The sequence below is a fragment of the Misgurnus anguillicaudatus genome, unplaced genomic scaffold (genome assembly GCF_027580225.2).
Source record: "Misgurnus anguillicaudatus unplaced genomic scaffold, ASM2758022v2 HiC_scaffold_31, whole genome shotgun sequence".
Taxonomy (NCBI): Eukaryota; Metazoa; Chordata; class Actinopteri; order Cypriniformes; family Cobitidae; genus Misgurnus; species Misgurnus anguillicaudatus.
In genome coordinates, this window is record NW_027395281.1 from 1022459 (window position 1) to 1038701 (window position 16243).

Consider the following 16243-nt stretch of genomic DNA (forward strand, 5'->3'; position numbering starts at 1 on the left):
AGCTGCTTGTTTTTTTCCGACACAACGCACACTATAGCACGACCTATCCATTCAACTTGGCAACACACTTTCTCCTTACAAAATGGCAAAAAATCTCAGTTTAGTCTTTGATGACGAACTGTTCTTCTCTTATAACATTGCAAAGACAGTGCAATCATGCCGTTTTGCATCATACAATATCAGGAAGATACGGCCATATCTTACACAGCATGCTGCACAACTTCTGATCCAGGCCCTTGTAATCTCCAGGCTGGACTGAAATGCTCTTCTTGCTGCCCTTCCTTTAAGTAAGGAATAATTGACGACGGGCCATTGAATTATAAGAAAATAATGCACACCAAGGTGGTAATGCGGCACGACGCGAAGCGGAGTGTCGTTACACCGCAGGTGTGCATTATTTTCAAATAATTCAAAGGACCGGAGTCAATTATTCCGCTTATACCACGGTTACCACAAACATTGCTCTGGTGCCTATTTTTAAGACATTTGAAAAGTTAGGTGTGCGGTTTACAGAAAAATAATCAACACCCATAGAACATTTCTCAGCCAATCAGAATGCAGCATTCAACAGACCCGTGGTATAAGGTTTATTAATCAACTCCAACTGGTTCAGAACGCATCAGCTCGGCTCATCTTCCAAGAGGGCTCTCATGTAACGCTGCTCTTTATCTCTCTCCACTGGCTGTGTATCAGGTACAAGTTGCTACTGCTCACTTACAGAACTGTCACTGGGGCCGCACCTTCATACATTCCTACACCCCATCCAGAACCTCAGCAAATGAGCACCGTCTTGTGTTACTGTCACAAAAGGGATCTAAATTACGTTCAAACTCATTTTCCTTCACTTCTCCCTGCTGGTGGAATGATCTTCCTATTGCAATCCGGTCAGCCACATCTCTTGCAACATTCAAAATACAATTAAAAACCCATCTCTATCAAAAAATACTTGACATCTTTCTCTTCTGTCTTTTAACCTCCTAAGACCCGAGCTTTGGTTTGTATTTTTTCAGATTGTACCAGCTTTTGGGGTTAGGAAGAACCAATTAATACAACCCCAAAACAGAAAAAGTTGGGACACTGTAGTAATTGTGAGTAAAAAAGTAATGGAATAATTTACAAATCTCATTAACTTATATTTCATTCACAGTAGAATATAGGTAACATATTAAATGTTGAAAGTAAGATATTTTGAAAAGTCATGCCAAATATTGGCTCATTTTGGATTTCATGAGAGCTACACTGTAAAAAATTGCTGTTAAAAACAGCCAAATTTAACAGTATAATTCTGTTTTTTAACAAAAACAGAAGTATACTGTTAAATTCTGCATTCTGTAAAAAATCAGTTCTCAGAATAATGTGAATTTACAGCCCTGAGAGTCCACCGTTTAAGACTGCGTCCCAAATCACACCCTACACCCTCATTCACTATTCCCTACATTAGTTTCCTAATGATCCACCTGAAATCAAGTCAATGAGTTCAAATACTGAAGCATTAATGATGGACACCTGCTGCTAAAAAAATCACTAAAGAAAACATAAACAAAAAAAGAGAAGACATGAGCAGAAACATTTACAGACACAAAGACTTAGATGAACATCAACTAAAAATAACACAAAACATTAAACATCTCCATATATCACCAGAGGAGAATTAAACATTTACACAAACACCATCTTCACTTATAAACCACTTTGACTTTATTTCTGTTATACATTTACAAAAGTTCTTACTGAGAACAAACATGTGTTTACTAGACTTTACAAGCATTTTCTTTAAAGTCACCATTATGGTGATCACTGTTTCCATTAGTTGGGCTCTTGACTTGGTGTTCAGTCTGGTAGCTATAACTGTGTCTTTATGAAGCATGTTTGTTATGCCAAAGAAAACCAAGAGATGATAGAGTCTCATGAGGTTGGGTGTCTGATTATTGATCAGTAGTTTATCTTGCCAGCCTTAAGAAGCTTAAACATAACAATTAATAGTACTTAGGGATGTTTATGATCGAGTATTTACATATTTGAATCAGAATCATTACAACTATTATTATTACAGTAATTTGATATCTTGACAGAATTGTATACATATGGACTTTGGTGAACGTGAAACCCTAGCCCTCAGCTGACACACACAGACATCAAGAATCAGCCTATGATTCTCAACTATGGTGACAAAAGAAAATGGGAAAACAGTTCATCTGCATAATTTATTCATGCTGCAATGCATGCTGGGAGCCATGAATGAGTTTTGTACTATGCTGATACCCAGCATGCATTGCAGCATGAAGCTTTTCATTTGATAGTCACCATTGTTGAGATTCATAGCCTGATTCTTGATGTCTGTGTGTGTAGTTTGCTTGTGTTTTTTATTTCATTTATTCCCAATGTTTTTAAGATTCCTCTGGCTACCTCAACACTCAGTTTCTGTCACATTATAAGACTACTACAAAGAGTTTCGTACCATCTAACCACTTATGAGCTTCTGTATAAAGTCAGTAATTTACTTTTAACTCATGACACTAACACCATAATGGTCATTAGTCAGTGATAATACTGTACTTATACTTTTTTGCCATATTCAATGTCTTTCAAATCACATTGAAAAGGCTTGAATAAATATAACACCAAAGGGCAAACCCAAGGATCAAGAGTCCTACTAAAGCAACCGCTGATCACGAGAATGGTGACTATTATTTAGGGATCAGACTATTAGACTAGAGCTGTCCAAACTCAAAACAACTTGCACTGACATATCTTAAAAAACATCAATGCCCTTTGTTTTGCCTGAAAATGCACAGAAGTAATGTTAGGCATGTTTGTTAAAACTAGTTATATTTTCTAATTAAACTATTCCTGGTTTAAGATAATCCCTGTCCAGGAAACCACACCTTATGATTTACTTCTCAGTAAGAGCTAATGTACATATAATATAAAATCATACTGGTTTGTAATAAGTGAAGATGGTAATGCTGTTTGTGGAGTTGTTTGATGATCTTCTTGTGAGATCTTACGAAATCTGAGTAAGTTTGAGTCTCATCTAAGTCTGTAAGTTGAGTTTCTGCTTGTTTTCTCTTTAATTCGGTTCTTGTTCATCTTTCATTCAGTGATTGTGTTTGTTAAAAGCAGCTGTTCATCATTAACTCAATCATCACTTCATTATCTCATTAATTTCAACATTGGGTCTGTTTCTTTTACTCTTTGTAGTGTGGACACATTAAGCAGTGTTCTTTGACACCAAGGATTTTGCGATGGGGGTTAAAGGGTTAAATGTGTAAGATATAAAAACACAGAATGCTAATGTTTTTTAACAGTCCGAAGGAGACCGTAAAAAAACAGTATCTTGCTGGCAACCAAGCTTCCAGTTGATTACTGTTATTTAACAGAATGTGCTGTTAAAAAACAGAAAACCTAACAGTCAAATTTGCATACAGAAATATGTTAATTTCACACAGACATTTCAAGGACAAAAGTCCTTGTATTTTGTTTTTTAAATCATGTGAACTTAAAAACTGATCAGGGGATTTACACAAGAGGATAATGTGAGATATGTCTTAGTGTTTAATGTTCTGTTTTGTTAGGATTTGTCTCAGTTTTTGGGTTACCATTGTGCAGAAGAGTAGTGTGGTTGTTTAGGTCAAGGATGGGCAGTAAGTCATTGATTTTATACTGCCTATTGTTTTATTTTAAAGCAGTAATTGTGTAGTTTACTCGTGATGAACTACATGAGATTTGTGTGAAAGTTTAAATGTTTGGAGTTCAATTTTAGAAGTAATATTTGTTTTCAGTGGACTCAAATGAATTAAGTTCACAATACTAACACCACCATGTAAATATATCTATTTATAAACTTGAATGGATCCTGCTATTGGTTTCCTAAATGAAATGAGTTGCTTTCAGGGCAGTATAACATTAACATACTGTTAAAATAGGGGAGCTGTAAATTAACGGAAGTAGAACTGTATTTAACAGAGGCAGAACCGTAAATTAACAGTATATTGCTGGCAACCAAGCTGCCAGTTGATTACTGTTATTTTTTACAGTGATAATAGCATTTAAATAAAAAAATAATGAAGTTGTGACTACTATGTTCTGTAAATTAACAGGTATATGATGCTAAATAACAGTTTTATGCTGTAGATAACAAAAACAGTATCATGCTATTAAATAACAGCTGTATTCTATAGATAACACAAACAGTACCATGCTGTTAAAATAACAGTTGACTGCTGTAGGTAACAAAACAGTATCATGCTGTTTTTCCTAATAACAGTATCCCGCTGTAAATTAACAGTGCAATGCTGGCAACCACAGCTTCCAGCATAATACCGTTTTTTTACAGGAAAATTTTTTACAGTGTACACATTCCAAAAAAAGTTGGGACAGGTAGCAATAAGAGGCCAGAACATTTTAATGTACACATAAGGAAAAGCTTAAGGACTAATTTGCAACTTATTAGGTCATTTGGCAACATGATTGGGTATAAAAAGAGCCTCTCAGAGTGGCAGTGTCTCTCAGAAGTCAAGATGGGCAGAGAATCACCAATTCCCCCAATGCTGCAGCGAAAAATAGTTTTCTGAGCTTCTCAGAGAAAAATTGCAAAGAGATTGAAGTTATCATCATCTACAGTGCATAATATCATTCAAAGGTTTAGAGAATCTGGATCAATCTCTGTGCGTATGGGTCAAGGCCAGATTACCATACTGGATGCCCGTGATCTTCGGGCTCTTAGAAGGCACTGCATCACATACAGGAATGCTACTGTAATGGAAATCACAACATGGGCTCAGGAATACTTCCAGAAAACATTGTCAGTGAACACAATTCACCGTGTCATTCCCTGTTGCCAGCTAAAACTCTATGGGCCCTATTTTAACGATCTGAAACGCAAGTCCGAAGCGCAAAGCGCAAGTGACTTTGTGGGCGGATCTTGGGCGCTGTTGCTATTTTCCCGGCGGGAGAAATAAGTCTTGCACCGGGCGCAAATCAATAAGGGGTTGGTCTGAAGTAGGTTCATTATGCATAGGTGTGGTTTGGGCGTAACGTCAAATAAACCAATCAGAACGCTATCCAACATTCCCTTTAAACGCAAGGGCGCAAGTTCCATGGCGGGTTGCTATTATTATGACGGATTTACCAGGCGCACGCCAGGAGCGGTTCACAGCCGAGGAGACCCACGTTCTTGTAAGAGCAGTCAAAGACAGAGAAGTTGTTTTGTATGGGGATGGGAGAAACCCGCCCAAATCAGCGTCGGTTAAACAGGCGTGAGAGGAAATAGCCGCAATTGTCTCATCAGCTGCGCCAAGCACTACAATGATGTCAGGAGACGGGGGGATCCCAAGCTTGCCAGCATAAATCGGGCACGCCGGGCACACAAGAGGACAACGCTGCGTCCACCCTCACCGCTTAAAGGGTTTGGGGGGCTTTGAAATCGGACACAAGAAACGCAAGCAAGGTTCAACCCCAAAGTACACTTACAAATCAAGTTCACATACATGAAGGTTTCTTATGAAAACATTTTAATTATTATTTAGATAAAATAAACGTAATACAGCCACACAACAAACTTATGAAAATATTTTAATCGTTATTTGCATGATAATTGTTTAACGCTGCCACGCAAAATAAATAAAAACTATCACCACAATGCTCACCACAATGATTTCCCTTATCTCATGTATTCATATTTTTTATTGTAACAATTTATGATTTAATGATTTCCCTTATCTTATATTTTTTATTGTAACAATTTATGATTTGCAAAAATAACTGTTGCATCTGTGTAGATTAGATAAGCAATGCGCGTTGTGCACGCTATACATTATGGTCAAGCATGCGCCCTTAAAATAGCATAATGAACCATGCGCAACGCGCCACTGACTTTAGACTAGTTTTTTTGGTTAGTAGCGCAATTGTTTTTTGAAACGGCAAAATAGCATAAGATATGGTTTGCGCCGGAGCACGCCTCCTTTTTTGTGCTGAACCACCCAGGGAGCGCAAGTTCATTCCCTAGTTTGCCGGCGTGCGTCTGTGGAGGGAAAAACCCGCTGTGCACCGGTGCAAAATACGAAATGATACATGCGTCACTGACAAAGTCACTTGCGCTGGGTGCAAGATAGGGCCCATTAGGTTAAAAAAGAAGCCATATCTAAACATGATCCAGAAGCACAGGCATTTTCCCTGGGCAAGGCTCATTTAAAATGGACTGTGGCAAAGTGAAAAACTGTTCTGTGGTCCAAAGAATCAAAATTTGAAGTTCTTTTTGGAAAACTGGGAAGCCATTTCATCCGGACTAAAGAGGACAAGGACAACCCAAGTTGTTATTAGCGCTCTTTTCAGAAGCCTGCATCTCTGATGTTTTGGGGTTGCATGACTGCGTGTGGCATGGGCAGCTTACACATCTGGAAAGGCACCATCAATGCTGAAAGGTTTAACCAAGTTCTAGACACATTTGATTCCATTCAGACGTCGTCTCTTTCAGGGAAGACCTTGCATATTCCAACATGACAATGCCAGACCACATACTGCATCAATTACAACATCAAGACTGCGTAGAAGAAGGATCTGAGTACTGAAATGGCCAGCCTGCAGTCCAGATCTTTCACCCATAGAAAACATTTGGTGCATCATAAAGAGGAAGACCTAAGACAGTTGAGCAACTAGAAGCCTGTTTTAGACTATTCTGGCCTCTTATTGCTACCTGTCCCAACTTTTTTTGGAATGTGTAGCTCTCATGAAATCCAAAATGAGCCAATATTTGGCATGACGTTTAAAAATGTATCACTTTCAACATTTGATTTGTTATCTATATTCTATTGTGAATAAAATATAAGTTTATGAGATTTGTAAATTATTCCATTCCTTTTTTAATCACAATTTCTACAGTGTCCCAACTTTTTCTGTTTTGGGGTTGTATAATAACCAAGTATTTTTCATTGAAATGAAGCAGTGTAATTGTCCACGTTCGTGTACAACAGGTTCCAGTTACACATAATTAAGTATTATGGTGCAAACATAAAAAAAATGTGGTCTTAGGAGGTTAAGTAAAAAAAAAACTAACTTTCTTTCTCGCTCAACAGGTATTGTTTTGGAATAGTGAAAACTTGTATCTTGTTTAACCTCTTAAACCCTGAGGACCCAGTCCCGGGGACAAAATTTCGTATTTTGACTCAAATAAAATATTCCTTTAATCTTTAATGGTCCATCATGGACCCCAGTAACACATATGAGATACTGTTTGAAAGCTTAGACTCTCTACTTTCTCCAGATATGCATCACTTTGAGAAATCTTTTACTGTAAGAAAGTTATTTACACTTAATTTACACTATCACCCCCCCCATAATTTTGTATATGATTTAATATTCACATATTTCATATTTTTCAAGTATGACAAACATGGGCAAGTCTTATATCAAATGAAAGCTCTCATTCTCAGGAATAAGGCTACAGCGTTATTTTTGTTCTATTATTAACACATATCCAACAATAGTTGAATGAATAATGATGTAAAAAATCGTCTTTTGTAAACATATGGGAAAACTGAGTGTGGACTGCCTCAGATAGCACAGATAGCCACAAATAATACACCATCTTTTCTCTTAGGTCCTACTCTAAAAAATGAGTCCATTCACAGCATTTTCTTAGGTTGTGTGCATGAATAATCCCTTGCTATTTATAATATGTGCAAAACAAAAAAATAATATTTATATGAAAAATGTATTTTCGGACACTTCAGTAAAATGAAAATAACTTTTGAATGCGACATGCTAAAGAGATCATTCTTTTTTTGGGTGTTTACTGTCTGCTGCTGGTAACAACCAGAACTGTTTGCAGTCTGCTAGAGCACACAGAACCAGAGTTATACACTATCAGAGGCAGTATTTACAACATAAAAAAAGAAAATTTGGTGTTTCATCATATGAAAAACAACATAAATAACACTATTTGTCACAAACAGCAGCTTTTTATGTAACTTCAAAGGGTTTTCTTTAAAATGATATAAAGAAATTGCATTTATTCCACTGTATGTGGTTATGGGAGCACTTCAAATGTTTTTAGGCAGAAATTGTATACAAAAAGGGTATTATTCCTCCCATCAGTTGGAGTAAAATAACTTTTGCATAGATTATGATAGAGAAAAAAATCTTTTTTCCTCTGTGAGCTGGGAATTGCTGGAATCAAACAAAACTGTCTGCAGGGAGCTGAGGCACCCAGGGCCAGAGTTATACACTTTTAAATAAAAACTTTAGAAAAAAAACATCAAAAAGCGCCTATTTATTTTTGTGTTTATTAGAGGACTGACATCACATACAACCATGTTTAGCACGTTCAACAGTGTTTTATGTAATTTCAAAGGGTTTCCTGTAAAATGATACCAAACATTTGTATGTAAACCTCTGCATGTGGGTATGGGAAGCTTTTGAAATTGGGTAGGCCAAATCCAGGCGAAAATCCCCAAAATAGCTTCAGGGTGGAAGAAGTTAAGCACCTATTGAACTATTGCCTCCGTATGACACATCGCTTTTATTGTTTCCTAATCTGCATAAGTCTCTTTGGGTAAAATGTAAAATAGCCGCTACGACCCTTCTCTTATAACAAATTACTCAGATCAAATGTGAAACACAATTACTTGTGTTGGGTAATGAATAGCACTCAGGGCAGATGCATTGTACTATTTTAACTGGCTTTGATGCACAAATTCACTTCCAGTGATTTTTTTCTAAATCTTTACTCACCATAGACAGTAACATTGAATCTGTAGATCTTCTGTTTGCCACTGATGGTTATTAGATAAAGTCCAGTGTGTTGAGTTGTGATGTTTGTGATGGTGAGATCTCCAGTCTGATTATTCACCTGCAGTCTGTCTCTAAATCTCCCATCAAGAACATCATCATATATTGAGATATCTTTGGCCACTCCATTGATTCTTGCTATAAGAGAATTTTCAGGTCCAAACCTCCACAGTATCTGATCATCTCTCTGTAGTTTAATATCAGTGTGTAGAGTAAGAGAATCTCCCTCAATCACTGACACTGACTTCACTTCATCTGGATCAACACCAATCACACCTGCAGAGATAAGGTTTGTCACAGATGTAAGATCCCAAATTAAAAACTTAGTAGTAGTTAAACAATTAGTAACTTAGAAAAAACATTTATTTAAAAAAAATCTATTCTATTGGAAAAAATGGCAGATTTAAAAACAACACAATGTAAAAAATGAATAAAAAGATGCAGGAAACAGATCTCTGAATTCACACATTCATATTTTAAATGTTTAGGCTTTGCTTATTTTATTCAATTATAAAGAAAGTGAATTATATACACTCTATATGTATACAATTATATTTGACTTTTACATTTTAATTTTAAATATGTGACACATTTTTTTGGTGCGGCAAGTGAAAATCTGTGAGATAAAAACTGCTTCACAAATCTGTAAGTACGATCTCGACACGTAATCTCACATCATCAGAGCACAGAGTTGTGTTATTTCTGCACAATACTTACAGCTTATCTTATATAACTGAATGATACATCTGAATTTATCTCTACACAACTCTTCTTGATAACATCACTGTGTCGAGTGTTGAAGAAAATGTTTCTCGTGTGTGTTTATCTCTGTTTCTGCTTCTGTGGTTTGACTGGTAAGTTAATAAACAGGGTTCCTACAGGTTTCTTCAAGTTAAATTCAAGTCTTTTTAAGACCTTTTTAAGAACATTTATATAAAAAATTAATACCCATTTCACGTTCCTACCAGCAAAGAAAAACAAAAATTCTTGAACTTGAGTTCATTTTTTTTCTAAGTGAAATGGGTAAAAGATGAATGCAAACACATTTCAAAAAAGAGAAAGGTAATCGAAGCCCTCGCACCCCTACCTAGGCATATACAGTAAAATGAAATTCGAAAATCAAAATATGCAGACATTAATTTGGAATATTCAATTTCATTTTTTATTTTAAACCAAAACTCTAATTGAACTATCTAGCATAAAGTCGTATCTGAACATGTCTGACAGAGATGATTGATGTTGAGATGTTGAGTTTGGTTTGTGATGTTATTGTTGAGTACACATCTGTATGTGTTTGTATCCTGATATTCAACCTCCAGAGATAGAGAGAGTCTGATGTTGAGATCAGACACACTGATGCTGGACAATAAACTGTTTCCTTTGTACCAGGACAGACTCACATCTCTCACATTCAACACTGAACACAATAATGAACAATTTGAGATTGAAGATGATGAACATTGTGAAGAGTTAAAGGTGATGACAGAAATGGGCAGAGCTGAGAAACATGACTTTTTGTCTTTAATCCCATAAACCATAAGTCATTAAATAATAATTTCAATTTAATAATAAAAATAAATTTACATTACATTTACATCATAAATATTTGAGTTATTAAAGCATTTTTTTTCAACTTTGAATTCCAACCCCTAACATTATTTAAGTTATTAAATCAAGATGGGCTCATTGTCCTGGACCCCCATTAAAGTGAAGAGACCACCATTACAACTCAACCTGAAGGGCCATTCCTGGGCTATTCAATTAAAATACATTTTTGTTTTATATTTTTTAAAATATATTTCATTTTCTTTATCCCCAGAATGTATTAGTAATTTAAAAAATGTAGATATTTAATGTATCATAATTAGTGTTCAACTTATTCACTATTAGGCTATAGAGGCGTAGCAAACAACTTTCAGAAAAATGTGATTCTGTTCTCCAAACTTTACTGAATTTCTGTTCCTGTTCTCTGGTTTGTTATTAAAAGTTTGTTTGACTTCATGATGCAGCAAAGAAAGAGTACTGAGAACAGAAAGAGAACTGTGTTTTTTCAAGGGCGACTTGCCAGTGTTTAATAAGTTAAACATTGACAAAATATAATGATTTAATATATAATATAGGTAGAGCAAGTGTGGTTCAATAAAGTTTACTATGGGAACTTTGAGGGTCACATCTGACATCCGTCAATTCCTTCTTCCACCTTTTTAAATAGACGCCACACACTGCTCTTATGACAAATTACTCAGATTAAAAGTGACTCTTAGAGGTTTACCAAAATTCATTAAAGAAAAACACAACTACTTGTGTTGGGTTATGAATATCACTCTTTTAGAAAACAACATCAAATCTCGTTGGAATAATACAACACATCTGTGTTTACTTGCAGTGATCTTTTTCTAAATCTTTACTCACCATATACAGTAACATTGAATCTGTATGAGGTCTTCTTCTTGCCACTGATGATCATTTTATAAAGTCCAGTGTGTTGAGTTGTGATGTCTGTGATGATGAGATCTCCAGTCTGATAATTTAACTGCAGTCTGTCTCTGAATCTCCCATCAAGAACATCATCATATATTGAGATCTTTTTAGCTGCTATACTGATTGTTGCTATAAGAGAATTTTCAGGACCAAACTTCCACAATATCATATCATCTCTCTGTAGTTTAGTATTAGTGTGTAGAGTAAGAGAATCTCCCTCCATCACTGACACTGACTTCACTTTATCACCAAACACACCTGATGACAGATGAAAGATATTACATTTACAAACTTAGTAGTTAAACAATTAGTAACTTAGAAATAATAAATACAAAGATGCAGAAAACAGATCTCTGAATTCGCACGTTCATATTTTGAATGTATAGGCTTTGCTTATTTGCTTCATCTAAGAAAGTGAGTGCAAATGTTCTTACTCATTGAAAAAAGAACAATTAAAATATAATTTAAATAATAAAACATGTGTATAACTTACCAGTCAGACCACAGAAGCACAAACAGAGATAAACACACATGAGAAACATTTTCTTCAACACTTCAAGGGTCTGATGGAGTCGCTCGAGTGATGTTATCAACAAGTAAATCTAGTTATGTAGAGATAAGTTTGAGTTCAGACATACCCTTAACCACATGCCCTCAAAAACATTAAACAAAGCTTATATACAAATATGTAAATATACTGATGGAAATAAAAATGAGTGACATGCTTCAGTTTTAATTCGGAACTATTCGTCTACGCTGAGCGTGACTGTGCCTGGTTGTGGTATGCATAAATGTTTCACAAAGCCCGACGTACACTGGTTAGAATCCAGATCAAAGTGTTTTGTATCAGGACCAGATGTCCAATTATGAGTTTCTCAAGGTAACCTTAAAAAATATCACATAATTTAAACACACATGAGTCACAAAGAGCACACATAAGTATCCTTCCTAAGATGATGGTTAAGAGACTGCAAGTTTGAGACAGAACGTATTACAAAAAACTTTTACACATTTTATTTAGCAGGAAAGCATCAGGAAGAACTTCAAACTCTTAATGTAGAGCTAATGTAATGTAATCACTTGTACAGTATTTTTAAAATAAGATTTATAGTTTTTAAATAGATACTTTAAAATAAATAAAACAGCAAAAAGCTCATCTGAATCTATGAAAAAAAACTGCTGCACAAATCTAAATGTACAATCTTGACACGTAATCTCACATCATCATCAGAGTACACAGTTGTGTTATTTCTGCACAATACTTACAGCTTATCTTATAAAAATGAATAATACAGACATCTGAACTTATCTCTACACAACTCTTCTTGATAGCATCACTGTGTCGAGTGTTGAAGAAAATGTTTCTCGCGTGCGTTCATCTCTGTTTCTGCTTCTGTGGTCTGACTGGTAAGTTATACAAATTTTAATTTTTGTTATAAAGTTTTTCTTTATGTTTATTTTATTTTTAGTTTGATCAGTCTGAAGATTCAGGTCTGCGATCTCATAAGAGTATAATCAAATATATTTTTTAATTTCTGTCTCTGTTTGTGTGTTCATTTGTGTTTGGTGATGAAGTGAAGTCAATGTCAGTGATTGAGGGAGATTCTGTCACTCTACAAAGTAATATTACTAAACTACAGACAGATGATCTGATACTGTGGCAGTTTGGACTTAACAAGACTCTTATAGCAAGAATCAATGGAGTAGCCAAAGATATCTCAATATATGATGATGTTCTTGATGGGAGATTCAGAGACAGACTGCAGGTGAAAAATCAGACTGGAGATCTCATCATCACAGACATCACAACTCAACACACTGGACTTTATAATATAATCATCAGCGGCAAACAGAAGATCTCATATGTTTTTAATGTTATTGTCTATGGTGAGTTGAATTTTGGCATTTTCTCTGTTGAAAGGTTCCTAAATTGTTGGGTTCCAACCTTTAACATTTAGTTATTTGCAGTTAAAGATTATTCTACATAAAAAGCTTTTACTTTGAAAACCAAAAATTCACTTACTGAGAAGCTTCTTGTTTGTTTTCCAGCTCGTCTTCCTGTTCCTGTCATCTCCAGAAACTTTTTACAATGTTCAAACTGTTCATTATTGTGTTCAGTGTTAAATGTGAGAGATGTGAGTCTGTCCTGGTATAAAGGAAACAGTTTATTGTCCATCATCAGTGTGTCTGATCTCAACATCAGACTCTCTCTACCTCTGGAGGTTGAATATCAGGATAACAACACATACAGATGTGTACTCAACAATACCAACACAAACCAAACTCAACATCTCAACATCACTCATCTCTGTCAGACATGTTCAGGTACAACAGCTGTGATTATTATTAGACACTGTTCAGTTAAACTTATGATATTGACAGATACTCTTATTATTGATTACAGCTCTCACCATTATTCTGATATGTTGTGCTATTGGAAGTCTGATGGTTGTGGCTTTAGTTCTGATCTGCTGCATCTGCAGGAAACGAAAAAACACAAAACAACAGGGCAAGTGAAAACTACTGCTAATATAATTGTAATATAATGAAATATATACTGTATCACATCAAAAGTTTAAGTTTTATTTGTGTGTCTATGTTTGTTAAAACAGTTCAGACTGGTGAAGTGGAGATCACAGATCCAACAATCTGTACAACCCGGGCCGGATTATCCATGGACAAGATTGGGCAAGTGTCCTGGGGCACCAGCACATAGGGGGGCACCAAAGGGCTTCAGACTGTGACCAGATTTTGAGACAGCAAAGCATTTATACAAGTAGCATATTTGTGTTGTGCATGTGCAACCTGTATATTTTGAATTTATGCATTATTTCATGTTGAAGTAGCGGATTTAGGCATGGGCAGCTGTCTAGGGCGGCATTTTGCAAAGAGGTGGTGGCACAGGGCAGGGCACCCATGAGAAAAAAAACTTCTAAATTAATTCCTAAAAGTAATACAGTAATACAGTTATTTTGGTAAAAATGTGAATAGTTGCATTGCAAGTTGATAAAAGGTGTGCCTCAAATAGTTTAAGTCAGGGAATACAGTGCTAGTAAATAAAATTTAAGTCTGGACTGTGGACTGGATCATCAAGCAAATCAATCTTCCTGAACCAATGAGACTTTAAATAAAAACTACTACTACTACTACTACTACTACTATTAGCATTTCTCTGACATTTTTAAAGCAGGTTAATGTTTTTAATTTAACATACCTGACAAAGATGTTTGTTGACGTCTTGTTGAATTCAGTCAATGTCACAGAAGTTTTTCTCATTTTGTTATTTGTTTTTTTTTCAAGGTTTTTAAACTGAATAGGTCACTGTCGACTACAGTTGATTTTAATTTCAGCAGATAATCGTTTGTTTTATCTCAATTCCATCGACTGAAAAAGTCATGCAGCATAATGTTGTTCTGGCTGAGGGGATGAAGTGACCTCCCAGCTAGAAATAAAAAGTTCTAAGAACGTTCCCTGAAAGTTCCCGAATGTTCCCAAAAACATTCTGCCAACGTTAAAAGCGGCTAGTTTTTTTTAAGTTCTAGGAACGTTTCTGTTGTCTGAACGTTAGAGTAATGTTACATTTTACCATTTTTAAACGTTATGACAATGTCATGTTTTAATGTTCACACAATGTTTAAAACAACAGCTGTTTATTATATTGACTTGTTTGATTGTTATGTAAATGATAGAGAAACATTGCATTTTATTATTTTATAAAACATTATTTCTGAATGTTCAGTAAATATATTGCTGTAGAAAACACAATTCACTTACTAGGTTTAGATGTTGATGTTTCATTTTAAGTCACCCTTATTGTGATTCGTGTTTGTTTTAGTTTGTCTCTTGACACTTGACTTTTTGCTTCCTATTTTTTCCTGGTTGTGTTAACTTTGTGGTAATGCACCACATTTGTTATGAAAAGTTATTAGTGTATTTCTGTGGTTGTTGGTACATAATGGTAAAGATCATCACCTAGTTCATTTACTAATCAAAAGTTTATTTTCTGCCAATATTGTATATTAGATCCAACTCTTTCACAGCAGTTTGTCATTAAGGAGTTTTAAAAACTTTGGACAAAAAATATCCGCTGTATAGTTGGGATGCCCAAACATCAAGAATCAGACTATGAATCTCAACCATGGTGACAATTAAAATTGTTAAAAAAATCCTTATTTATCCATGCTGCAGTGCATGCTGGGAGTCCTGAATAAGGTTTGTAATTTGTTAATACCCAGCATGCATTGCAGCATGAAGTTTTTCATTTAGTTGTCACCATGATTGAGATTCATAGTCTGATTCTTGATGTTTGTGCATCCCAGTTATACAGCAGATATGTTTTGTCCAAAGTTTCTAAAACTCCTTAATGACAAAAAGCTGTGAAAGTGCTGGATCTCATTTACATTTTTGACAGAAAATAAAGTTTTGATTAGTAAATGAATTAGGTGATGATCTTTACCATTATGTATCAACAACCACAGAATAACACTATTAACTTGGCATGTTCATAACAAATGTGGTGCATTAACACAAAGTTAACACAACCAGGAAAAAACTAGCAAGCAAATAGTCAAGTGTCAAGAGACCAACTAAAACAAACACTAATCACAATAAGGGTGACTTAAAATGAAACAAACATCAACATCTAAACCTAGTAAGTGAATTGAGTTTTCTACAGCAATATATTTACTGCATACAGAAATAATGTTTTATAAAATAATAAAATGCAATGTTTCTCTATCATTTACATAACAATTAAACAAGTCAATATAATAAACAGCTGTTGTTTTAAACATTGTTTGAACATTAAAACATGACATTGTCATAACGTTTAAAAATGGTCAAATGTAACATTACTCTAACGTTCAGACAACAGAAACGTTCCTAGAACTTAAAAAAAACTAGCCGCTTTTAACGTTGGCAGAATGTTTTTGGGAACATTCGGGAACTTTCAGGGAACGTTCTTAGAACTTTTTAT

At 35.2% G+C, this 16243-nt stretch overlaps 2 protein-coding genes across 2 annotated transcripts; one reads left to right on the forward strand and one right to left on the reverse strand.

Moving 5' to 3' along the window:
• Positions 1–9980: 9980 nt before the first annotated feature.
• Positions 9981–11918, reverse strand: LOC141362957 (uncharacterized). Its single transcript, XM_073865278.1, has 4 exons — positions 11907–11918; positions 11762–11831; positions 11200–11526; positions 9981–10285 (listed from the first exon to the last, which is right to left on the reverse strand). The coding sequence occupies exons 1-4, from the start codon at positions 11916–11918 to the stop codon at positions 9981–9983; spliced, it is 714 nt and encodes a 237-aa protein (XP_073721379.1).
• Positions 11845–14680, forward strand: LOC129452903 (SLAM family member 5-like). Its single transcript, XM_073865258.1, has 3 exons — positions 11845–13155; positions 13318–13593; positions 13673–14680. The coding sequence occupies exons 1-3, from the start codon at positions 12852–12854 to the stop codon at positions 13783–13785; spliced, it is 693 nt and encodes a 230-aa protein (XP_073721359.1). The 5' UTR covers positions 11845–12851; the 3' UTR covers positions 13786–14680.
• Positions 14681–16243: the final 1563 nt, after the last annotated feature.

Excerpts from the sequence above, each read along its gene's own strand:
- LOC141362957 (XM_073865278.1), bottom strand. Across the intron at positions 11,527-11,761 it reads GTGCTTCTGTGGTCTGACTG|GTGTGTTTGGTGATAAAGTG; the intron begins GTAAGTTATACA and ends ATCTGTCATCAG. Across the intron at positions 10,286-11,199 it reads ATTCAATGTTACTGTATATG|CTCTGCCCATTTCTGTCATC; the intron begins GTGAGTAAAGAT and ends CATGTTTCTCAG.
- LOC129452903 (XM_073865258.1), top strand. The coding sequence starts at position 12,852 with ATGTCAGTGATTGAGGGAGATTCTGTCACTCTACAAAGTAATATTACT. Across the intron at positions 13,156-13,317 it reads TTTTAATGTTATTGTCTATG|CTCGTCTTCCTGTTCCTGTC; the intron begins GTGAGTTGAATT and ends TTTGTTTTCCAG. Across the intron at positions 13,594-13,672 it reads TCTCTGTCAGACATGTTCAG|CTCTCACCATTATTCTGATA; the intron begins GTACAACAGCTG and ends TATTGATTACAG.